This window comes from Bombus terrestris, chromosome 6, assembly GCF_910591885.1.
Source record: "Bombus terrestris chromosome 6, iyBomTerr1.2, whole genome shotgun sequence".
Taxonomy (NCBI): domain Eukaryota; kingdom Metazoa; phylum Arthropoda; class Insecta; order Hymenoptera; family Apidae; genus Bombus; species Bombus terrestris.
The window spans coordinates 436,280-458,708 of record NC_063274.1 but is presented as its reverse complement, the minus strand read 5'-3'; the positions used below and the strand labels follow the sequence as shown (position 1 = coordinate 458,708).

Here is a 22,429-nt window from a genome sequence, read left to right as displayed (position 1 = left end):
AACAAAGATATAAAGACCATTATACATTAAGAATAATAACCGTTGGATTTTAATGTACAAAAATACATACCTATATACACAAAAAAGTATTTTTCTCGTACTATTTCGTCAACTAAAACTATCTAATATTGAAAATCTATTAAATATTTATAAGGTATACAAGAATACATTTTTTTTTTTTTTTTATTATCGTAAGTACATGTGTATGCGTATTATGAAAAAAATATGATTATATTCAAAACTCAACCTTGGTCATTCGTGGCCTCTTCTTCTGTTTTCCTTTTGTAGCCGATTTCTTTTTCTTCATCTTCCCGTTGTCTCCTTCTTGAGCCTCAGTAGGCTGCCAATAAGGATTGGAATATCCCTGTTCGCGTTTTATAACGTTTAATTCTTGAGATGCTAAATGAATTTTAACAGCGGTTTCCGAATCTAACAAATATTTAGTATGATACGTAAAATTTAAGGACCAATTTATGATCGGATTCCATTTTTGTTGCGCTTTAAGTATACGGTGAATAAAATGAGGAAAATGAAGAAGAATATCTCCAAAGAATGCCGTATTTTCTAAGACAGTAGATATTGCTAAAACAAAAAAAAAGAAGAAGAAAGGTATATAATGTTTCTAATCATGTTAAAATTTATTTTCTTATAGAAAGAAGATTATATTAATAACAAAACAATTACCAGTTTGTATAGTAACATTTTGTGGCAAGAATCTATTATCTGGATTGAAATCTTCATTTGCTATTAATGCTTTATTTATCTCGATCGCATCAATCATCTTTTCACCAATAACTAAAATCATCTTATACAAACGTTCGTAGTTATCTATTTTCTGAAGACGTTTAATGGCTTCAGCATGTTCCTTGCGCTGACGTTCAAATGATTTTTTGACTAATGATATTTCAGTTAAGATGATTCAATCAATATAATAATAAATAGAGATCTATTATTATCTATAGCATAGTATCTCTACATAGTTTTATATGTAATACATATTATAATAAACGACATATTGTACGTAGAATCGAAAGGATACAACTGCAATTATAAAAATGTCACAAATATGATATAATAAATGTCCAAATAAAGGCTAATTATATTTTGAGCGGATACATAATTCTTCGTAGATCTTGATTTGAGATGCATCGCTATTTTGCGGCTTCCCGCTGATTTGGTGATCAACACCGAAGGAAATATACTGCGCATGCGCGGTACATGTCAACACTGACACGATTGCGACATAAAAGAGAATGCGTGGCATTTTGTCGAGCGAAAACTGCTTAATATATAAAATAATATATCGATAAAATACCTATGTATCAAGGTAAGGAATAGTTGTCAAATGTCCATGATCCTTGTGCTTTTCTAGAAAGAATTATACAATCTTAAACAAAATTCAATCGGCAATGTGAAGCCGCAAGTTTACAAACGCGACATTGCAATAATGCTGCCATCTATTCAATTTCGTACATCAAATGTATCAATATTAGTGTCGACTTTTTCGCAAATGATTAAAAGATTTACATTTGTATTATACTTACGTGAGGAATTTAAATTACGATGCATATGTGCCTTTTTAGATTTTCTTGTTAACCCTATCCATGAGAAGTGCTAAATCGTGTTAGGGGATCTTTCTGTACGTACAACAGGGCAACATTTAAGTCATTAAGAAAACATTAGATAAGGAAGATTGAATTCACGTTACATGTATATGGCATGATGATTTGATATGATATGAAGATACTTCCATTTAAAATCTTAATAATATATTTAATGATTTCATAATTTCGGGTCTAATGTCGACAACAAATATGGCAGCGACAGATGATACAAAACTTGATGTAAGTATTTATGTTGGAAATGTAATGTTAAAGATGTCATTTTATTTTTCATTAGGTGCATTAATTTTTTGGTAGTTTATATAATTAAAATTTTTCAGTAGAAGTATTGATAATAATATGTAAACATTTCAATGACAAATATAATATAATAATATTAATATCAAATTTTAATTTGTAGTTTAAAGTTACAATGGAATATGCCGACCCTCAGAATATCGAAGGTGAGCTGACAGTAGGAGGCAAACAAAAATCAAATCTCGGAGAACCTGAATTTAATACTTTGGATGAACCAATCAGGGATACAATTGTAAGCTTGTAGAATGTTTTGCATGTACACACACACATACATGTACATATACACAATATATATATATATATATATATATATAAGAAAATTATATTCTATTACATTGTATTGTATTTATTATATTACATTACATTGTAGCTCAGGGATGTCAGAGCAGTGGGCAGGAAATTTTATCATGTTTTATATCCCAAGGAGAAGAAATGCCTATTAAAGGAATGTACGTTACTAGAAGAATCTTAATATTATAAATCATGAATTATATATAGTAGTGTCTTATTTTTAATTTTTAATTCTAGGGGATCTTTGGGGACCACTAGTATTATGTACATTCATGGCAATGTAAGTTTAATATTTTTTATAATATTCCGCATACTGCTGTTCTAATTATGATTATAAACCGTAGTACATTTATGACCAATTGTTTTAGGATATTACAAGGTTCTTCTGATACAGCAAATAATTTTAATGATGGGGGACCAGAGTTTGCAGAGGTTTTTGTAATCGTATGGATTGGATCTATGGTTGTTACATTGAACTCCAAATTATTAGGTGGTAACATGTAAGTAATTATACTGCATAGAGAAATTTAGTATTTGTTGTAATACTAACGATTATGATAGTATACTGCATGACTTTTATGTGCGTGAATTTGTAGATCATTAAGAGACTTGTAATTCTTTATTATAAAACATGGCTATTTTGTTTTAAAAAATTTGTTTTATAAATATAAAATGTTATAATAGAAGAATGAATGACATATGAAGTATGCATTTTATTTGCTAAAAGATATTTTAATATATTTGTTATAGATCTTTTTTCCAAAGCATTTGTGTCTTAGGATATTGCTTGTTGCCAACTGCCATTTCTCTAATTTTATGTAGAATCATATTAATGGCAGAACAGACTACTTTCTTATTTAGTCTAAGATTCGTAATTACCATGATTGGATTCATGTGGGCAACATATGGTTAGTATAATTTTATAGAGTTTCATATTGATGGACACTTGCATATCAAATTCTTACATTGATACATTCTTGTAAATACGATTTGTATACATTTTAGCATCCATGGCATTTCTTGGCGACAGTCAACCAATAGGAAAGAAAGCTTTAGCTGTGTATCCAATATTTTTATTCTATTTTGTAATTTCCTGGTTGGTTATATCTCATACTACATAAAATAGATCGTAAGATGATGATGATGATAAGAAGACTGTACATTGTCCTATATTTGTGCACAAGAGAAGACAGAATTAAAAAATCGAGCAAATCTAGCTTACAGTGTACTTTGAAATTCGCTAAATTTAAGCATATGTCACGTGTCAAGAGTTGTAGATAAAACTTATTACTGTAGATGCGTATGTTATTTATTATTATACAGTTTAGAGAATCGGAACTTTGTATGTCAATTATAATTATACGTACGTATATAACATTAATGTAAGCATAAAATAATGAATAATACTTAAGTAAATTATTCGCAGATTGTTATATATTTATACATAAACTCGATAAACAAAAATAGGCAACAAGATGCAAAAAAAAGATGTTTACTTTATTCCTTTGAAACTCAAAATTATCGTTCAGTGTCTATAATGTACAGTTTGAAAAAATATAATCATTGTCAACTGCTTTTATCACAAACGAACATTCCTATTAAAATATCTATTTACTTTTTAATTATTTCAAAGTATCATGGAAATGAACACACAGTATCATATTATATGATTTGTATTTTTTACATATACATATTAGATAGGTAATATTAGTTGTAAGACTAGAATCAAACATTAATAAAATAATACATTTTACGTGATATAAATAAACTGTATATTTTTCTATTCACACGTGCGAGAAATACCTCTCTAATTTGTTTAGAAGAGTTCTGCTATCAGAATGATTAGGATATACACTTAACGATTTTTGTATAGCAATGTAACTTGTTTGAAGATCTCCAACCTACGAAATTTTTTAAATAATAGTAGCATAACCCTCTATATATATATATATATATATAGAAACTTAATATAATATAATATACAATGGTGGATAGTACCTTGTAAGCTAAATAAGCACTATTAAAATGAGGCTCATAAATAAAATTAGCAATGTTGGCAGCAGCATGAAAATATGTTCTCGCCGCTGTAATGTTTCCATTTCGTATTTGTATGACTCCGAAATTATTGTATGCTAAAGCATGTCTATTGTCGCTAACAATAGCTAATTTTAAACATTCTTCCGCCATTGTTATGTCACCTACAGTCTAAAATTGAAGTAATTGGTACTAAGTACTAAACTCTATATATAAAATCAAACATTTATCAAAGTGATAATTTCAACTGTTATCCAAAAATTTACACGTTATAAGAAATTATATACGTACAAGAGCAATGTGTGAAATGTTATACCATATGTCTGCCATATTTTCATCAGTAGAAAGACTAATTGCTCTTTCAAAACAAGATATAACATGATCATATTGCTGAGCATAAAAACAACATAATCCAAGATTATTAAATAATTCAGCATTATATACTCCCATTTGTAACAATCGTCTACACGGAAAAGAACGTCGCAATTATATTTTTAATTATTTCTATTTATTACATCTACAACTGTATTTACCTATAATATCGTAAAGCTAATTCCGGTTGATCATTATAAAAATGATGTATTCCGATACTTGCTATTGCTTCTGTATGAGAAGCATCTTCCTGAGCAATTAATTTATAGTATTTTAACGACATACTCATATTATTCAGACCGTCGAATATACGCCCCATTTCAGTAAGAATATTGACATCATTAGGAAAATACTCAAGACCTTTTTTACATGTATCTAAAGCTGTTAATGGTTGATCAAGTCTAACATAAACTCTGATTAATCTCAAGATTACTTCAATAGTTTTAGAATCTTTTAATGCTGATTTAAATTGTTGTTCAGCGTCTCTGATTAATCCTAGACTATAATAACATTTTCCAAGTTGTACTTTCCACCACCAATCTTTATAATGACAAATTTGAGTTGCTTGCACTGCTAAATCTAGTGCCTACGTGTAGCATTGTAGCAGTTAATAGAATTATGGTGAACATTAATAATTCTTATTAATAATAAATATTGATTGACACATGTATGTTTACTCACATATCTGACATCATGTTCGTGATAATATATATACTCAAATAATGGTTTAGCAATACTTGGTTGACTAGCATATTTGGAAATGTTTAATCGTGATAATTGTATAAAAGGTCCTCCCGGCTCTGTTAACATGGATGCTGTGCCTAATCTATATAATATATTTATTTTAATCTTGAATGTATAACAGCTGAAAATTTTAATTACAATGTAAGTGATAATTGTACCTAACGCTACGACTAGAAATTGCAGTAATTGGTCTGGCTGTCATAGCTGTTCTGGGTGTTCTTAAAGTTTGCTCAATCGACTGAGACATAGCAGATTGAGTAGCTGGTCGCACAACACCAGTAAGTGGTCTACCTACAAAACGTATCATATTTTTATGTTACAATTACAACTTATCTCCATTTTACTATTTCAAATTATTTTTGGCTCTCAAGGACAAACCTGATTGAGTTTTGGGCCGAAGACATTGTCCCACAGAAGAAGTACCAGGAGTTTTTAAAGATGTTCCTGGTCTAGGCATAGAAGATATTGTATAATTATCTAATAGACTTTCAGCAATTCCTTCCTCTTCTCCTTCTATATCATCTACGTATACTTGTAATGTTAAGGCACGCATTTTTAAGACCCATATAGTCTATAATGAAAAATACATACGTTTCTATAGAGATGTATAGTGTTGTTTCACATATAAGTATGTTAAACATACTTATACCTGATCAAGAGGATTCTTTTGTAATAAATTTGTACATATTGTTGCGCAATCTTCATATTTTCCTTGACTGAATAAATTTAAAGCTTTAAATAAATCCATGATTTAATGAATAGCTTAATAGAAAACGCTTTCGATATTTTGTATTAAGGTTTAAGAGAAAGGAGTAATATATTTTAGCAAACCGTACTACGGTATTTAATCTATAAATATCTACTTATGCGATAGAAATAAACGAATTTTACATGTACGAAGATATTGATTATGCTGCTTATAACCCCGCGTATGGACGAGGGAATAAAGCAGCATATACTTCTTCTATACTTTGTGTAAAAATGCGTAGAATCGATGATAAATGTTATAAAAAACAATTTAGTTCATTGACTTCATATTAACATAAAGTACGTTTGCAATAACAATTTTTACACGCTTAAATAATGTCATTTGCTCTATTCATTCATACTAACAAAAGGGTTACTTCTGGAAATAAAAAGAATATTATTTCGATATACAAAAAAATATCTTTTATATACAAAAATGTTTTACTATATACAAAGAATAACAAAGTAGTATCTTATATATTTAGCTTGTTTCGTACATGTCAAAATTTGACAAAGAAAACAACGTATTTACTTGCTTTTTCATATTATTTTTATTCATATTATGTGTAACTTGTGATTAACATTATAATTAATATTATAAATTGTACCTATAATTATAAAAATGGAATACTTTGATAATAATGACACGAGGTTAGTATGCATCGGAAATACTTCGTAAAATTAATTTCTTGTTGTATTATACGTGTTCGCCTCCCTTATTTTAGCATCCAACAAGCTTTCGACGAGTTCTTTAAAACAAAAAGTATAGAAGAACAATGCACGGAAGAATCCTTGATGCAACTGCACGAAGTATTTTTGGTACCTTAAAGCTTAAATATTGTCTAAAAAATTGCAAAACAAATTAATGTTTAAGATATAACCAATATAATATGAATAATATTTCCAAATTTGATATCTCTAACATGTAGTTGAATAATTAGTATAATCATTCTTATTTTCTGTTATTAACAGAATATAATTAAAAAATTAACAGTTATATAACGTATAGGCTTCGCCAAATGAACAAATGGATATAAGCCAATTGTATGATGCGTTTGAAAATATATTGCACATTCAAATGCCACATAATGAATTCAAAATTCTGTTTAAAAAGGTAACAACGTAGACTTACTACTTCAATTAATTATTACGTATCCTTTAATTCTATACATATAATTTCTATGTTTCCATTCATTAATTTTAGATGAACTTAAAGAGAGATGGAAATATTACTTGGAATGAATTTATCTCGTATTTATTAGTAGAATTTCAGAGAAAAGATACCACATTACAATGGCAAATATTGAGACTTCCAATAACTGATATCCCTCAACTTTTGAAATCGCATCACCGTACAGCTATACACAAAATCATGTTTTATCCTGAAGTCTTGCCCGTACGTGATATATCATATATCTTTTAATAAATATATTTATTTGACGATGGTATACATATTATTACTTGTAATTTTTATGTGTATATCCATAGGATAGAACTACAAGCTTTCATAGAGGATTTTATTTAACTGTGACTAAAGAGGGAATCATAAATTACTGGTCTTTAGATTTAGAATACGAACGGAGCGCGCAATCTGTAAATCGTTAGTAATGTTATATCCTACATTGTTTTATGTATATGCATTTGTTTCCGAAACTTCCATCTTTGCAGCGTGTTTAAAAGTTCAACACACTTTAATAACCGATATGATAGTAATGCCCGATATACAAATAGTATGCACAAGTTCTACAGAGTGCGATTTAAGATTTTACGATACAGCGGCAAAGAAGTTTGATCTTCGAATAATGGTTAGTTATATCTTTTAAATAAACAGTAGTTTTTCTTTAAATGAACTCTTCGATATTAAAACCTTGTACGATTAGATATCAGGCTTGGAGTATGCAGTCATTTGTATGGATTATTATTTCAGTAAAAATATCAAAGAGGACTCGTATATTGTACTTGGAGATATGAGTGGATCTGTCAAAGTCATGACTTTTAGTCCAATAGAGAGAGGACCATTTAAACAAGAACCTCAACGTGATAGTTTATTTATTCGCTATGAATCTGTTCTCAAGGTAAATAATTCATCTTCAGAAACTTGTATCATCGCATATGTTAAGTATGCGCAAGAACCAAAACTCACAAAAAGTCACAGTCTACTCGATAATCGATATCGTCAAATATTTTGGGGATTTCGAAAGAAATTCTCGGTCATACGTCTTTGAGTTCTCATACGTGATATACATGTAAAAGATGTCCTAGGACAGATAGATGTATCGCTGGTTCTGCAATATCCTATATAAACTTGTGTTTCCTACATAAATATGTTTTAATACGTTGTAACATACATTATAGGGTGAACTGAAAGGATTGAAAATTGTAGAATTTAAGAATGTACATACAGATTGGGTGAAACAAGTAGCCTATTATGGAAGTTTAAGAGCTTTCATGTCCAGCAGTAGATGTTGTAATTGTTCTTTATTATTTAGTGATCTTACAGGAGCAAGGATTCAATACAAATTCAAAGTTAACATGGGAATATCTTGCTTCACCTTTTGCGAAGGTATTTTATCATAAACTTTCCCTCGCTTATTGACATATATGTATGTTGTAAGTACATCGTACTTTTTAAAAATATATCTACTTAGAGGGTCAGTTATTAATAACCGGTGGACCAGATTGCATAGTTCGGGTTTGGAATCCTTTTGTGACTAGAAGAGCAAATAGTACTTTCCAAGGTCATCGTGCACCTATTTGTGCCTTAGTTGTACAAGATGCTGGTAAACGCGTGTACTCTCTTTCAAAAGATAGATGTATCAAAGTGTGGGATGTATTAACTCAATCTTGTATTCAGGTTTTAATAATAAGATATTTCGTCAAATGATACTTTTCTCAATTAATATTTCGCCTAAAGAAATAAAAAAGCATTAATTAAATAACAATATAAAATTTATGTACAATTAAAATTTAAGTCGAGTTATTTTATACAGACGTACAATGGTCTTCCCAGCGAATTGGGCGAACATACATCAATGACTGTGGTGTACAATACATTGAATCGTAAAATGATCATTGCTAGCTCAATGATCGCAGTGATTCTTTGCGATCCTGAGGTCAACAAAGAAATATCTGATGGTTTTTCACATACAAAATCTATCAGCAGCGTTTTATATAACCATCTCTACAAAGTGGTAATTTATACGTTGTGTATAATTTTCATTCATTCTATATCTACAGAAATTAAAATATTCTACAAAATCATTTAAAAACTTAGGTAGTTACGACTGGATTAGATTCTTGTATAATAATTTGGGATCCATGGCTTGGAAATCGTTTATTCTTAGTAACTCATGCACACAGTAGATTCCTATATGGTCAATTTCATGACATTGAAATTACTGCTGCTTGTTTCGATGAATCTGAACAATTACTAGTAACAGGTGCTCGTGATGGTACATTGAAAGTTTGGAATTTCAATACTGGTACTTGTTTGCGGAACATGGCTCTTGAAACTCAGTGGTACGTACTTACCTATTTTGTTATCTTCTATTACACATCAAGATTAAAAACAACATTTCTAATAATTGTCAAATTCTATTGATAATATTCGCAAATATATTTCTTATAAATCCGTTTGATTACGTACAGTGAAATAACCAGTTTAGTTTGGCTGGAAAATCGAATCTTATGTAGTAGTTGGAATCGTCAAGTCGTAGAATTTGCAACTTCTGACGCATATGTATATAAAAAGAATTGGGGAACAATACACACCGATGATATTCTTTGTTCGGCCATGTGGTATCCTCAGGTATTGGCCACGGCAACTTTTAATGGAGAAATAATACTTTGGAGATTAGAAACAGGTCAACCGTATCGAAAATATAAAGTTAACGAACCAATGTCAAGGTAAGATCTAGAATAATATAAGAAATGTTAAAATAATATAAAAATTACACTTCTAGAAATAACATGCTGTAATAAACAATGTTAACTAATCAGTGTTACATAGATTTAGGATAAGATACCACAAAGATGAAATAACGTACAAAATAAAAAAACCTGAACAAGTTACGAAAGAATTCATTTCGAAACAGAGGTATTCCATGGTATTGCAATTGTACTTTTTCTAAAACATATCTGAATCATGATGATAAATGTTTATAGTCAATATTCCACGGCTTGTGAACATCAAGAATCCGCGTTGAATATTACACGAATTGTTGCTGTTCGAGCTATGATATTTTTAAATGCTCGGCCGGTTAGGCCTGATGTTGGAACATTGTTAGTTTCTCTTGACTCAGGATATGTACAAGTGTGGACTCATCACCCTGCTGGTGGATTTCTACAAGCTTTCTCAGTTATTCATTCTATACGTGATTGTGCATTATCATTAGCAACTGATCCTAAAAATCATTTTCTTGTAACAGGTAAAGGAAGGAGTGCATTTAATTTCTACAACATTATTTATTTATTATAAGATTAATTTTTGTATGTAACGTGATACTTCATTGCGACAAAATATTTAATATGAAAGGAAAGATAAAGCCAGAAAATATGATTGGAGAGTAAGTCCATTTAAAAAAATTTAGGACACAATGCTGGATACATTAAAGTTTGGTATCTCGCGAATTATTTGTTGCCAAATCCTCCTAAGATATCTATGCCCGTTTTACGGTTGGAATTTCCATTTCTATGGAGAAAGAAAGTTATTGGTAGGGCAGAGAGAGCTGTAAAGGATCAACCTTTACCACTTCTACTTTCATCTGTGCGTGGACATTTAAAATCTATTACGTCCGTCCAGATAATCCCAGATGCACGTATTGTCATTAGGTAATAAATATTAATCTAGTGCTTATTATTTTATGAACTTTTAACTTAATTTTATATCTATATATATATATATATATAACGTAATGACTATTAATTACTATTTGCTATTAATTACTTTTGAATTTACATATTCTCTTTTTAATCATTTTCTCTGAAACAATTATTTTTCTAATACATTTCATACAATCTATGCTATTCTTTCTGTTGATGTTAAGTGGTAGTACAGACCATTCTGTACGCTTATGGACACTTGGTGGCCGTTATATTTCAACCTTCGGAACTTTCAAGCCTTGGTTACCAATTTTACCAACGATCCCAACATACCAATATTTTAAAGATTACAAATATCCAGCAGATATTAAAAGAGTCGCTAGTTCTACTACACTAAAAGTAATTAATTTCTCATATAATAAATTATTTATCAGATTGGGAAGAAAGTTTGATTATTAAGTTGCACTGTTATGCAAACATGGAAAGATTCTTGAAGGAGGTGTGAGACAAGTAGAATCAGACTTTAAAAGTGACGAATTAAAAGCTTTAAAAGAAATTTCGAGACCTGAACACACTATGATCGATGGTAGAAGACTTACTATCGCTGTGATGGATAAATCAGTCTTAATGATCTTTGCGGATTACCCAGTTTTAGACACCTCTTTACCATATGTAAATACTTTTACATTTAATGCCATTTTGTTTATCGCAACAGCAATTCGTCAAAATATTTTAAGCAATACACATAACTCAATGAGAATAACGTTACAGATACCTATATACACGCATTTGAAATTAAGGCCTTTGGAAATCATACAGACACCAAAATTACCAGCACTTCTACATGAACAAAAAGAATTAACGTAATTTGGCTTAATTATTATTAATCACTATTGGTAATAATTTATATAAAATTAAATATATATTACTAACGTTACTTGTTATAATCTTTTAGTAAAAGAACGCATTCGCAATTATAAGATCACTGCATCCGCAAAAGAATGTAGGTGCAAACTATATATACATTTTGAAATATTTCACCAAAATAAAAGGTAATATCTCGTTAATATTGCATTGTAATAAATTTTTCTTGAAAAGAGAAAGAAAGGGACCAGTAACGTTATACACAATAGTGATAATAATTCAAATCTAATAAAATTTATTTCTCATTAAAAAGTCGTGCTTTACTTAGTAAAATTAAGAAGATACATATAAATAAGAAGAAATGGTAAAATTTGGTTAGTACGATAAAAATAATATATGTCTATGATCATTCTAAAATATAAAAAGTGAAATAGCCTTACGTTCATTGATATGTTAAGAACACATACATATTTTAATGATAATTACAATGTAACGTCATTTCTATATTACATGCAAGGTATGACAATTATCCTTCCTTTAAGTCACAATATAAAATCAACAACATTCGGTTTAACTAATTATGCCTTTTATTCGTTTTCCATCATGGAATAACGTGGCGGTGTCTTCCATATTGCACTGGACGTTCGTTGTAATCTACTCCTATCTATATTTTGAAACATTTGAGTTAGATCTGGTGTGCACTTTCTGCTACCAAAGAATTTATAGACTGCTCTCTCCGGAATATATCGTTGCATGGCAAGTTGACTTTTACGTATGTACGCTACAATTGATAAAAATTCGAGTACTCTATGCATTCTAATGTTTATTAACTTTTTAATAAAAACAATACTTACATTGTGCCCAATATGGAATTGTGTGCTTTGGTTTGGATTCATCGTCTGATTCGTCGTCGTCAGGTTCACTGTCCAAAACGTAAGTGGTTGGACCGCACTGTTTGGAGCCATGTTTTATCTAAAATATTGAATAATTAATAACTTGTGCTTTTATAACAGAAGAATGCTTCGATATTATTTGTAATGTTACAAGCATCAGATGCTTAGTTCTCATTGCTTCAGCTGCAGCTTGTTGTTGAGCTCTTAATTCGGCTTCTTTTCGCCTTTCAGCTTCCTGTTCTCGACGTCTTTGTTCAGCTAATACCCGCTCCGCTTCTTCTTGTTCTTGTAAACGTTGTAGGCGCTGTTGCTCCTCTTGCTTTCTTCTTTCTTCTTTTTCCTGCGAATTAATCCGACTGTAGCTTAATTTTCTATACTATATAAAAATTAACATCTTTTTCGGTATCCTTATTTCTATACACATTTATCTCTTAAATTATCAATTTTATACCTGAGCACGTTGTAACTGAGCCAAACGTTTCTTCTCCATTTCTTCGCGTTGTCTTTCTTGCATTTGTTGTGCTAAACGTGCTTTTTCCTCTCTTTCTTTCTCAGCTTTCTGACGTTTTTCCATATCTTGTTTTTCTTTTGCCTCTCTGGCTAACTTATTTTTTAATTCTTTTTCTTGTCTTTTCCTTTATGTAAAATATATTTTTCATATATTACTCAGTAATATGTCTACCGATTTAAGATTAAATAAATTATATTGATTAATTCTATTTTACCTTTTTCTTTCTTCCGTTTGAAGTCTTAGCGCTTCTTCACGTTTTCTCTTCGCATCCTCGTCGTTCAATTTTCTTTTCTTTTCCTCTACCATTTTATCCAGTGAATTACGTTTACTGACTGACTTTGGAGCTTGGATTAAAGATTCCATCGATGTAATAATATTTGTACGCGTTGCACTTAAAGCCCTATTGTGCTAAAATTAAAATACTACCGTTTAAAAATCTTACAATATTAGATACTACTAATAGGAAGAAATGAATTTTACATTCATATTAGTTTGATTCGCCGGAGTATGAGGAACACGATTAACAGACATTGGCAACTGAGTTCTTATTTTGCTTAATGGGGTTGTCTTCTGTTGCTGTTTGTAGTTCATTTTCTCAACAGAAACTACTTTATTAACCTTTTGTTCTAATTGTACTTTGTTCTAAAAATAAGATTGGAAACATAATTAAATTTGCAATCGATAAACAAAATTGACAAATATCTTGTTAACAAATTTCCCTTATAATAATTCTAGTTCTAAATACCTCTTTATATTCATCGGCATCCTTATTCTGTTTTGCTAATGAAATTTTTTTGGCTTTTGCAAGCGACTTTCGTGCTAATTTTTGAACAACCGCTTTCTCTGTAATATTCGCATTTCCTGAAGCTTCTGTTTGTGCAGCAGCTCTAGTAGCACGTGTTTTTGTTCTGGTTACTCTAGTTGGTGCATCAATATGAACAGCAAGCTTTGGAGTGTTCATGCCTGCCTGTTCAAATGCCTCGACTCTTTTTTTCACAGATTCCTTGGCATATGGACTGAACAGAGCATTCGATTTATACGTGTTTCTTATTTCCTTTAATCCTGCAATTGTACTCTTTTCCTTCGAAGATGGTTTTGTTGGAGTATTAAGTATTTCATCTTCGCTCGATGTCATGGATCTGTTCTGCCGCTTTTGTCGTTTTTTAATTTCTTGTTTCTTAACATTTCCTTTAGACTTCTTCACTTCGGGGGATGACTCATCTTCTGTGAGTAATTCATCGAACTCTTTGTTTGTCATCGCTTCTTTTAGTTGCTGCATCTTCTCCTCCAAAGCTATTGACGACCGTGATGTAAATTTAGCTAATTTGGGCGACATAAATTCAGCTTTTGGTTCGACTGTTTTCTGTTCATTATTTTTTCCTATACTACTAGCCAAGTTTTTATTAATTACTACAGTTTCGTTTAATTTTATTGCTGATAAAGGTTCTAAAATTACGGTAGCGTTCATCATCTTCTGCGTATAAGTAGAATTAACGTTCATCGTCGAATTCATAATAGGAGTAGGTTTCTCAAGTGCATCCTCGTACATTGAAGGTTCTTCGATATCATTTCCTGTTGGTGCAATTACTGTATCATCAATGATATTAAAATTTTTACCCTTCGTGTTTTCACTCTGTGAAAAAGTTCTCTTTCTATTACTACTTCTTGTTGTCATTGAAGACTTTAATGGTTCAATCTTTTCTGGCTGCAATCCATCTTCTTTTATAGACAGATGATCCTGTGAAGTACCTGTGATCCTCTGTGAAGTTGTTTCGCTTAAAACACTCTGTTCTGTTTTACTATATTTTGTAGGGCCTTGCGTAGTTTCTTCATCTGAGCTACTTCTAGCACTTTTCTTTCTTTTAGATCGGCTTTCACGTTTCCTCTAAAAATTTACAATACATTTAACAACGTTATAACAGATATATACACAATGTACATACATTAAGCAATTAGATTTCAACATATTAATTAACCGATATCAAGCATTATTAGGTACTATATATAAAGGTTACTATTGATTAGTAACATAAGATTTGGGGTAAGATTAAAAGTATTAAATTTCATTGTAATATGATACAAACATTTATATTACTGTCATCGTCAAGAGTTAACGGCCTTCTTAATTTTGCAGCAAGTGACATTGACTGCTGCTTTTTAATATTAGTTGCAGCCTTCCTTGAAGCCTCCCTTTTTGTTCGGCCAATTGTTGTCTCTACCACATCCCCAGTTTTTATATCTTTATTTTCTGTTTTATCATGTATTGCAATGGAATCTGATACTGTATTATCAATATTGATAATATCATTTTCTGGGATAGTCTCTATACGTTGAATACCTTTCTTCTTCAAAACTTTCGGCGTCTTTGTAATTAAAGGACCAGAGGCTGATTGTGGTATTTGAGCAATTAAACCACGTAAATAATTTAAAGTATCTTCAAGATTGTCGTTGATAGATTGTTTAACATCCAAGCAATAATTATGTATATTCAATATATCTTTGGTAATCATTGCTTTGATCCGATCCTTTGATCTAGTACCCATATTTAAAATCTACAAATAAATTCTTTATAAGTATTTAATATATACATTAAACTATACTTGTTTAATAACACATAACATAATTTAATATTATGGTTGAAATTATGACATATATAACAATTAATACAAACACATTGCGTTAACTTAAGCAATTAACTTAGAAGCATACGTAAATTATTTAAAAAAAAAAAATAAATAAATATGTATATTTATATGAAACAATAATAAAATAATGAAGTACCGTTTAGTATAGTTTAACTACACATATATACCCTTTTAACAATTCCGTTCTTATCAGTTTTATTAAATTTACAGTGAAGCTTACAATTACACTAATGTCAATGAATATTAACGTATATGTTTATTATTACACTAAATAAAAATGAAAGTACTGTAATGAAAAATACAATATACTTTAACGGAAATAAAATAAATAAATAGCGAAGTATTTATTAATATTATTATATAGTATTAATTATTATAATATTTATTAATATTTACTTACCGTTTACGTTTGCATAAAAACTACAAAATTGTATATATAAACTTTTATAACAGAGATAAAACAAGTCACAGAAATTAGTGTCTTTTTTCAATGGCAAAATGCGTTAAACGAAGGGAAACGACGATCTCCATTTCGTGTCACAAGCGGGATTGTAGAAGTTTTGCCCCTCGAAAGTACATAACGACTTTTCAGTTTAATTTGAATCATTGCGTTTGGCGCCATCTATTCTCCCGGGCGCACCATTTTTCTCTAGAATTTAAATCTCATCCGACGTAATTTGATTAGTCGAATAATTATCAATTTCTATAATTGTATCTTCACGTAAAATAATTTTCTGTTAGTGTCCGCGGTTGTAAAAATCACGATCAGGTATTGAGATATTTATACAATGGTGTACCAACTACAGAAAAACGTTTCTCGCAAAATCAACTTACAGACTTAGTAGGATTGTGAGATACAGAAACGACGTTATTCTAAGCAAACGCTACTTATACGCGATGGAGACGTGTTTGAAAACTATGAAAACAGTGTGATTCTATTGGAGAAAAAACCTTGTAGCGGCACTTGAGCCGCTTGAGGGCAATTCAAATCATGTTGTTTTGCCTCGGAGTATTAATATCGTTAGGATACACGTAATGTAATAATAAATAAATTCCGGGCAAAACAATGTCGCCGCTACGTGTAACCGTCGAACAAAGACGAATTTGAATTTTCCGACACACCCCCGACCACTATAAATAAACGGTTACCATAACTTAACACAATTATTTGTTTACTATATTTACAATTTGATTACTAGAAACTATATAATATGTTTTAAAATCGGTAATGAAGTTGTATGATAATAATACGTTTAATGAATTTTTTTTAGAAAGTTTTATTTATTATTAATGAGGCTGACTAAATTCCATATCTAAATCATTTTGTCAATTTCATTATTCATTATCACATCAAAGCATGTGTTTTTGTAAATCATATTATAATAATGTTTCCATATATGAATAAAAGCTTCACTGAAACTTTCTTATAGAAACGCGTACATTTCTTTTAATTGTGCTTATGAAAAAAGGTAAACTAAAAGGTAAACTTTTGGAAAAAATAGCAATTCCTTTAATATGTAAAATTTAAAATTTTATTGTTATTATGAATTAATATTTGTATAATTTACATTATTATTGTTTATAATATAAGTCTACAAGCCACTGTAAAAGTCTGTTAAGTTAATGTTTCTAAAGTTTTGTGGAACTTCAATTTATAATTTAATATGTTAAAAAGAATTGGTGCAATTTGTACATTATATAACTTTAAATATTGAAAAAAATAGAGATGGTAAAATGGAAAATACAAATTTAAACATGTAAACTAAATGTACAGCTCAATTCATGAACTATTATTAATAAAAACATTTACATTTTGAGAGATTATTATATTACAGTTATATAAAATATATGATTTTTTAAATTGCACAAATTCTTCTTACAAACTAATGTATGTTATAAACTATATATAATGTTCATATTTTCATATATTTAATAACAATAAGTAATATATCACAAAAAAATGTTAAATACTAAATACATATTTAAGGAACACGATTTTAAGGAATAAAATATTTATAATTTATAACATACTTATGTACATACATATACATACTCTATAATAAATATAACATTTCATTGTACATCAAATTTATAATAAACAGTTTTAGAACGCCTGCGTTCTTGTAATAAATACATTTTTTTAATTTTTTTGTATATCTAGTGATTAATAGGCCTTTTCTATTGCTTTTGAATTTAAAAAATCTTATGATTTATATATTTTAGAAACTTTTATATTCATGGTAAAAATATTGTGTATTTATTTTATTGTATACCTACCATTATTTGTTGTTTCATTTAATTCTAATTTGATAGTAGAATTTCTTGAGAAACCTGTATTACTTTGAGCATAAAGTTGTAATACTTCTTCCTCAAAAGTAGGATCCAATAGGATGGCAATACCTTTTGTTCCAGCTTTCATATATTTTTGAAATATGCTTTTAGACACTTCCCATAAAGCTCGATTTTCTTTCAGCACGTCAACAAGTGGTTGTACCATTGGAAATAATGTAGAAAGATTACTAAGAGACAAAATAATAAAAAAATCATATGGAAGACTAAAATTAACTAAATAAAGAGAAAGGTTTATAACCTATAATCTATATTCTACTGTCTTCACGAAACATCACTGTCTTTTTCAATTAAGAAAATCTTATCTCTTATAAAAGTATTATTCTTCCTTTTAATTATGCTCGTTATGAAAAATAGATCTTAAATCCGATTTTTTGACTTTGAATGTATATTAAAAATAAAAGTATATACATATATTGTACAAAGACAGTTCCTTTTAAAATATACTTACATAAAAAGTGGAAGTACTATATTTGTAATGAATTGAACTTGTAGGTCTGGTATAGATGCTCGTTCCCTGTCCATCATCTCTATGGGGGAACTACCCATACTTTTTTCTAAATCTCCTTGTGAAAAAAATTCATCATAAATTTGTTCCTAACGCAAAGTCAAAGAAAAAAAGCACATAAGCTCTTAAATATATTATTGTCTTCGAAATTTATTTAAACTTAGACCTCTACTTACTGCAGTTTTTTTAGAAACTTTCCACTGCTTAGTCTGATCACTAAGATCACAACATGTCATAAGCATATTAAGAAATAATCTCTTTCGTTCAAAGTCATTTTGGTCAAATTTACTTCTAACCATCTCTTCCTGTTTTCCTACCGTTCGAAAGTGGCATGCTAAGTCAGTTGCAAGTATATTATTTTTCAGTAGATCTAATGCTTCACTATACTCTTCACTATTAACATTTTCAAATATATTGCACCCTTCTTTATTTAAAATGCACATGGTCTGCGCAAAATGATGTCTCTGTTAAATGGGAGAATGATAAGTTATATTATTATCACATTTATGTTCAATTCTTGTTATAACAGTTTTGTTCTTAAAGGTAATTTACCTCCATTACAGAACCTTCAGAACTATAAAGACTAGCCAGAACCGTAGAGCGTTTAGTTTGAAATGCATTATTTGTTCCTCTATGATCTATATCATGACATAAACATGATACTAGAAAAACTAAAGCTTCCAAATGTGTCATATAATTCTCATTAATAAGATTTAAGTTTTGTATTAATAAGTATCCAAAATGTGCCACAGAAAATGCATGTATCCAGTTATGATACGGTGCATCTCTGTATCCTTTCTTTACATATAATATGAATCTGTAACATTTGTATGAATTAATATTCTATTTCTGTAATATTAATCTTATGTTAAAAGTTGCATAAGAGAACATAAAACTTGATAGTTTTATTACCTCGTTAAAGTTGATAATTTCAATTTCCAATAATTAATAAGACCTAAATCATTAAACATTTTAATTGTGTAACAAGGCATATGTTTGTAAGGTACACCTCTAGGACTAAATTCAAATTTATTAAAATCTTTTATATTATGTTCGTCCTTACAACCCAATATCTCTTGAACAACGTCTTCTTCCACCTGCATGCGTGATGTTTTATTGGAAATAAGAATTGATAAAAAGCTCTATATATTTTAACATAGACTTACCTTCATGTGGTACATCATTATTTCGTTACTAAGTTTATTTCGTGCTTGAGCATCTTGCATTTTTTTATAAACAATACTATGCATTATAGAAATACCACAATAGATACTAAATGCTGTTGCAACTTCTTCATCAAAGACATCAAAGTATAATCCATCTTTTTTATTACAAAGCTGTGCGACTCCTATAATCACAATCTTTTAGTTTAAGAAATGAAAATTTTAGTTTTTATGCTTCTATATAATAAAATTTATAATACAATTTTTATTTACCTACAATTCCACTTTCATCTCTAATTGGAAAACATAAAATATTTCTAGTTCTAAAGCCTGTTACTTCATCTACACCACGATAAAAAAGAGGATGTTCATATGCATTTCTAATATTAAGCACTTTTCCAGTAGTTGCAACATGACCTGCTATGCCTTGTCCTATTGGTATTCTCATTTCTTTTACAGACTAAAAATAATTATGTTTATTTTTAAATTTTACTTATGAGACGTAATGTTTCAGTTTGAACTTTAAACTCACTTCTTTCATAGCAATACCGTCAAACACTTTAGCAACTAGATCCTGTTGATCAGGATCTAATAAGAATAACGAACAGCGTTCTGCATTTGTCAAGTTCCTGGCTTCAGCCATTATTTCTCTCAATAGATCAGAGAAATCTCCTATTTATTAATATGTAAGATGTAATAAATGTATGGTTTTTAAAGTATTACTTATTTTAATGATACTATTACTAATGATAATATTACCTAAATGTGTGAAAAGTTTCCTAGAAACGGCAAGCAACTTTTGACACTGGTGTTTCAATCGAGTTTCCTCATAACACTTAAATGAATTTAGAAGAAATCTTAGGCAAAATCTACATTAAAGAAAAGATATCTAAATACGTTGAAAAAAATATTTTTAGTTTGATATAATTTTCATGACTTATAAAAATGCAATAATATATGTATACAATATGTTTGCAATATGCAAACACAATAATATATGTATATATGTATACAATATGTATACAATATGCTTTCTAAGATAATTAGTATTTCGTATAATAAAGAAGATAATTACTTAAAACATTCTTGTACTATTGCACATTTACATGTAGTTTCATTTTTTGTATCACTATCAATCAAAGAAACTAGCAACGCTATATGGTTCTGCTTAGGATGTTGTATAGGAATTGTTAGAAATGAATTTGATGCTGGACATATTGGTTGAAGATGATGTAGTAATTCTTCATCAAGCATTGTTATATCCGTAGTAGTTGGCTTTCTGTTTTGTATAGCTTTACGTAAAACATTATTTGATACCTAAGAAAGATTATATTTAAAATTATATACATAATAAAATATGAATTACTTTCATCAACTATTAGTTATTGACATATACAATCAAATATCTTGATTATTAAAATTTTTCAATCTAGTAAAAAAATGGTTATAATTTTCATATGCATTATATCTTAATTTTTATTAATTAACATAAATTTATTTTAAATTCTATTACTTGAATATATTTAACATACTTTGCAATGAATTAATTGCATTATTTTGTTGAAAGAAGATTTATGTGATTTGATTTCCAAATAAAAAGTGAAATGTGTGTGTGTGAGCTTCATAAAATCATGTAAATAGTAATCTCAATTAGAACTTTTGCATAGTTCATTTGAAATATTATTACTAATGATTTGTTTTGTATGGCTTCTTTTATGTACATTTCTATGAATTCTATTTGAGGATTAGACACTGCTAAGCACTCTATTTGCAATATAGGACAATTCATGAAACTACTAAGATTAAATCATTAAACTTAAAACAATGATACTTTCAAAATATATAAACTTTATTTCAAACATCAAATATTAAAAAATAAAAGAATTTAGAAAAGCTCCTAAAATTAATCTGAAAAATTAGAAATATTATTTATTTTTTATTATGATTGTATAAACATTAATCTATGAAAAAGTAAACAATCTTATTATTACAACTTATACTATTAAATTAGCTTTTACTTACAGGAAACCTTAATTCTCTATCTAAAATTTTTTCTCCTATTACATGTATTACCATCTCCTCTGATTCGACTAAAATTGGTATAAGAAAAGACAATTTTGTATCTGTTGCAGTTTGTATCTACAATATTGAAAATTATAATTCAAACAATGTTTCTTGTACCACAAATATTTTAATAAATTTATAATCATTCAATTATAGCAAACAATTATATAAAAATGTACTGTAGTAAATGAAATAAACCTCGCGTTTATATTTATTTTAGAAACATTTTTATAGGAAAATATCTTGATTATCAAAATTTATTATTAATAGGAAATTTCGACTCTTTTAAGAAGAGGCATGCGTGCCGCGAAAAATTGTACACATAAAAATGATGACAGTATTACTCACGTATTTATTTAACTTTTGTTGTACTTGGGGATAAGAAAGACTACATAGTTCTTCTAGAAGCAAAAGAATTTGTTCCGTGTTTGGCATGTTGAAGTCGATTGAACTCATTTTTAATTAATTCCACCGCTTTTTTTTTTTTTTGTCAATATCAGAATT

The 22,429-nt window shown here is 29.1% G+C and overlaps 6 protein-coding genes across 12 annotated transcripts; 2 read left to right on the top strand and 4 right to left on the bottom strand.

The window, feature by feature from the left end:
* Positions 1 to 22: 22 nt before the first annotated feature.
* Positions 23 to 1,264, bottom strand: LOC100643872 (coiled-coil domain-containing protein 134). Its single transcript, XM_020868002.2, has 3 exons — positions 1,117 to 1,264; positions 685 to 894; positions 23 to 582 (listed from the first exon to the last, which is right to left on the bottom strand). The coding sequence occupies exons 1-3, from the start codon at positions 1,262 to 1,264 to the stop codon at positions 236 to 238; spliced, it is 705 nt and encodes a 234-aa protein (XP_020723661.1). The 3' UTR covers positions 23 to 235.
* A 436-nt stretch (positions 1,265 to 1,700) lies between these two features.
* LOC100643751 (protein YIPF6) lies at positions 1,701 to 3,631 on the top strand. The gene is made up of 7 exons (XM_020868003.2): positions 1,701 to 1,844; positions 2,023 to 2,151; positions 2,290 to 2,368; positions 2,448 to 2,490; positions 2,579 to 2,710; positions 2,961 to 3,118; positions 3,216 to 3,631. The coding sequence occupies exons 1-7, from the start codon at positions 1,800 to 1,802 to the stop codon at positions 3,329 to 3,331; spliced, it is 702 nt and encodes a 233-aa protein (XP_020723662.1). The 5' UTR covers positions 1,701 to 1,799; the 3' UTR covers positions 3,332 to 3,631.
* A 236-nt stretch (positions 3,632 to 3,867) lies between these two features.
* LOC100649791 (tetratricopeptide repeat protein 8) lies at positions 3,868 to 6,245 on the bottom strand. 3 transcript variants are annotated; one of them, XM_048406698.1, is made up of 8 exons: positions 6,010 to 6,245; positions 5,952 to 5,955; positions 5,739 to 5,882; positions 5,519 to 5,651; positions 5,298 to 5,442; positions 4,778 to 5,202; positions 4,536 to 4,707; positions 3,868 to 4,415 (listed from the first exon to the last, which is right to left on the bottom strand). In XM_048406698.1, the coding sequence occupies exons 1-8, from the start codon at positions 6,106 to 6,108 to the stop codon at positions 4,053 to 4,055; spliced, it is 1,485 nt and encodes a 494-aa protein (XP_048262655.1). In that variant the 5' UTR covers positions 6,109 to 6,245; the 3' UTR covers positions 3,868 to 4,052. The 3 variants fall into 3 exon arrangements, with proteins under 3 accessions (XP_048262655.1, XP_048262654.1, XP_048262653.1); XM_048406697.1 differs by lacking the exon at positions 5,952 to 5,955 and having other exon boundaries at positions 3,868 to 4,111; positions 4,209 to 4,415; positions 5,739 to 5,931; XM_048406696.1 differs by lacking the exon at positions 5,952 to 5,955 and having other exon boundaries at positions 5,739 to 5,931.
* Positions 6,246 to 6,621: 376 nt separating this feature from the next.
* Positions 6,622 to 11,997, top strand: LOC100649676 (WD repeat-containing protein on Y chromosome). Of its 3 annotated transcripts, none has more exons than XM_048406693.1 (18): positions 6,622 to 6,758; positions 6,833 to 6,926; positions 7,117 to 7,221; positions 7,312 to 7,503; positions 7,596 to 7,707; positions 7,776 to 7,912; positions 7,988 to 8,182; positions 8,463 to 8,670; positions 8,756 to 8,961; positions 9,098 to 9,298; positions 9,382 to 9,626; positions 9,756 to 10,013; positions 10,117 to 10,203; positions 10,272 to 10,534; positions 10,697 to 10,937; positions 11,153 to 11,327; positions 11,415 to 11,791; positions 11,884 to 11,997. In XM_048406693.1, exons 1-18 carry the CDS (start codon positions 6,730 to 6,732, stop codon positions 11,906 to 11,908), a joined length of 3,150 nt encoding a protein of 1,049 aa, XP_048262650.1. In that variant the 5' UTR covers positions 6,622 to 6,729; the 3' UTR covers positions 11,909 to 11,997. The 3 variants fall into 3 exon arrangements, with proteins under 3 accessions (XP_048262650.1, XP_048262652.1, XP_048262651.1); XM_048406694.1 differs by lacking the exon at positions 6,622 to 6,758 and having other exon boundaries at positions 6,839 to 6,926; positions 11,415 to 11,600; positions 11,700 to 11,791; XM_048406695.1 differs by lacking the exon at positions 6,622 to 6,758 and having other exon boundaries at positions 6,837 to 6,926; positions 7,080 to 7,221.
* Positions 11,998 to 12,223: 226 nt separating this feature from the next.
* Positions 12,224 to 16,868, bottom strand: LOC100649557 (inner centromere protein). Its single transcript, XM_003402887.4, has 9 exons — positions 16,242 to 16,868; positions 15,281 to 15,748; positions 13,942 to 15,081; positions 13,677 to 13,838; positions 13,411 to 13,604; positions 13,137 to 13,320; positions 12,837 to 13,025; positions 12,647 to 12,764; positions 12,224 to 12,573 (listed from the first exon to the last, which is right to left on the bottom strand). Exons 2-9 carry the CDS (start codon positions 15,737 to 15,739, stop codon positions 12,380 to 12,382), a joined length of 2,640 nt encoding a protein of 879 aa, XP_003402935.1. The 5' UTR covers positions 15,740 to 15,748; positions 16,242 to 16,868; the 3' UTR covers positions 12,224 to 12,379.
* Positions 16,869 to 17,355: 487 nt separating this feature from the next.
* LOC100643269 (cGMP-dependent 3',5'-cyclic phosphodiesterase) lies at positions 17,356 to 22,415 on the bottom strand. Of its 3 annotated transcripts, none has more exons than XM_012319350.3 (12): positions 22,274 to 22,415; positions 21,884 to 22,000; positions 20,937 to 21,178; positions 20,621 to 20,730; positions 20,394 to 20,533; positions 20,135 to 20,321; positions 19,865 to 20,046; positions 19,611 to 19,795; positions 19,251 to 19,515; positions 18,875 to 19,162; positions 18,642 to 18,787; positions 17,356 to 18,360 (listed from the first exon to the last, which is right to left on the bottom strand). In XM_012319350.3, the coding sequence occupies exons 1-12, from the start codon at positions 22,379 to 22,381 to the stop codon at positions 18,099 to 18,101; spliced, it is 2,232 nt and encodes a 743-aa protein (XP_012174740.2). In that variant the 5' UTR covers positions 22,382 to 22,415; the 3' UTR covers positions 17,356 to 18,098. The 3 variants fall into 3 exon arrangements, 2 of the variants coding, with proteins under 2 accessions (XP_012174740.2, XP_020723657.2); XM_020867998.2 differs by having other exon boundaries at positions 19,865 to 20,059; positions 20,139 to 20,321; XR_007224374.1 differs by having other exon boundaries at positions 18,270 to 18,360; positions 18,642 to 18,756; positions 19,865 to 20,059; positions 20,139 to 20,321.
* Between the last annotated feature and the right edge of the window lie 14 nt (positions 22,416 to 22,429).

Excerpts from the sequence above, each read along its gene's own strand:
- LOC100643872 (XM_020868002.2), bottom strand. The coding sequence starts at position 1,264 with ATGCCACGCATTCTCTTTTATGTCGCAATCGTGTCAGTGTTGACATGT. Across the intron at positions 895-1,116 it reads CAAGATCTACGAAGAATTAT|TCAAAAAATCATTTGAACGT; the intron begins GTATCCGCTCAA and ends AAATATCATTAG. Across the intron at positions 583-684 it reads AAATGTTACTATACAAACTG|CAATATCTACTGTCTTAGAA; the intron begins GTAATTGTTTTG and ends TTTTTGTTTTAG.
- LOC100643751 (XM_020868003.2), top strand. The coding sequence starts at position 1,800 with ATGTCGACAACAAATATGGCAGCGACAGATGATACAAAACTTGAT. Across the intron at positions 2,711-2,960 it reads AAATTATTAGGTGGTAACAT|ATCTTTTTTCCAAAGCATTT; the intron begins GTAAGTAATTAT and ends TATTTGTTATAG. Across the intron at positions 3,119-3,215 it reads ATTCATGTGGGCAACATATG|CATCCATGGCATTTCTTGGC; the intron begins GTTAGTATAATT and ends TATACATTTTAG.
- LOC100649791 (XM_048406696.1), bottom strand. The coding sequence starts at position 6,108 with ATGGATTTATTTAAAGCTTTAAATTTATTCAGTCAAGGAAAATATGAA. Across the intron at positions 5,932-6,009 it reads AAAAGAATCCTCTTGATCAG|ACTATATGGGTCTTAAAAAT; the intron begins GTATAAGTATGT and ends TTTTCATTATAG. Across the intron at positions 5,652-5,738 it reads TCGGCCCAAAACTCAATCAG|GTAGACCACTTACTGGTGTT; the intron begins GTTTGTCCTTGA and ends TACGTTTTGTAG.
- LOC100649676 (XM_048406693.1), top strand. The coding sequence starts at position 6,730 with ATGGAATACTTTGATAATAATGACACGAG. Across the intron at positions 6,759-6,832 it reads TTTGATAATAATGACACGAG|CATCCAACAAGCTTTCGACG; the intron begins GTTAGTATGCAT and ends CCCTTATTTTAG. Across the intron at positions 10,204-10,271 it reads GAATTCATTTCGAAACAGAG|TCAATATTCCACGGCTTGTG; the intron begins GTATTCCATGGT and ends AAATGTTTATAG.
- LOC100649557 (XM_003402887.4), bottom strand. The coding sequence starts at position 15,739 with ATGGGTACTAGATCAAAGGATCGGATCAAAGCAATGATTACCAAAGAT. Across the intron at positions 13,839-13,941 it reads ATGCCGATGAATATAAAGAG|AACAAAGTACAATTAGAACA; the intron begins GTATTTAGAACT and ends TCTTATTTTTAG. Across the intron at positions 13,321-13,410 it reads CAAACGGAAGAAAGAAAAAG|GAAAAGACAAGAAAAAGAAT; the intron begins GTAAAATAGAAT and ends TTTTACATAAAG.
- LOC100643269 (XM_020867998.2), bottom strand. The coding sequence starts at position 22,381 with ATGAGTTCAATCGACTTCAACATGCCAAACACGGAACAAATTCTTTTG. Across the intron at positions 20,534-20,620 it reads GAAACTTTTCACACATTTAG|GAGATTTCTCTGATCTATTG; the intron begins GTAATATTATCA and ends ATTAATAAATAG. Across the intron at positions 19,796-19,864 it reads TAATGATGTACCACATGAAG|GTGGAAGAAGACGTTGTTCA; the intron begins GTAAGTCTATGT and ends TCACGCATGCAG.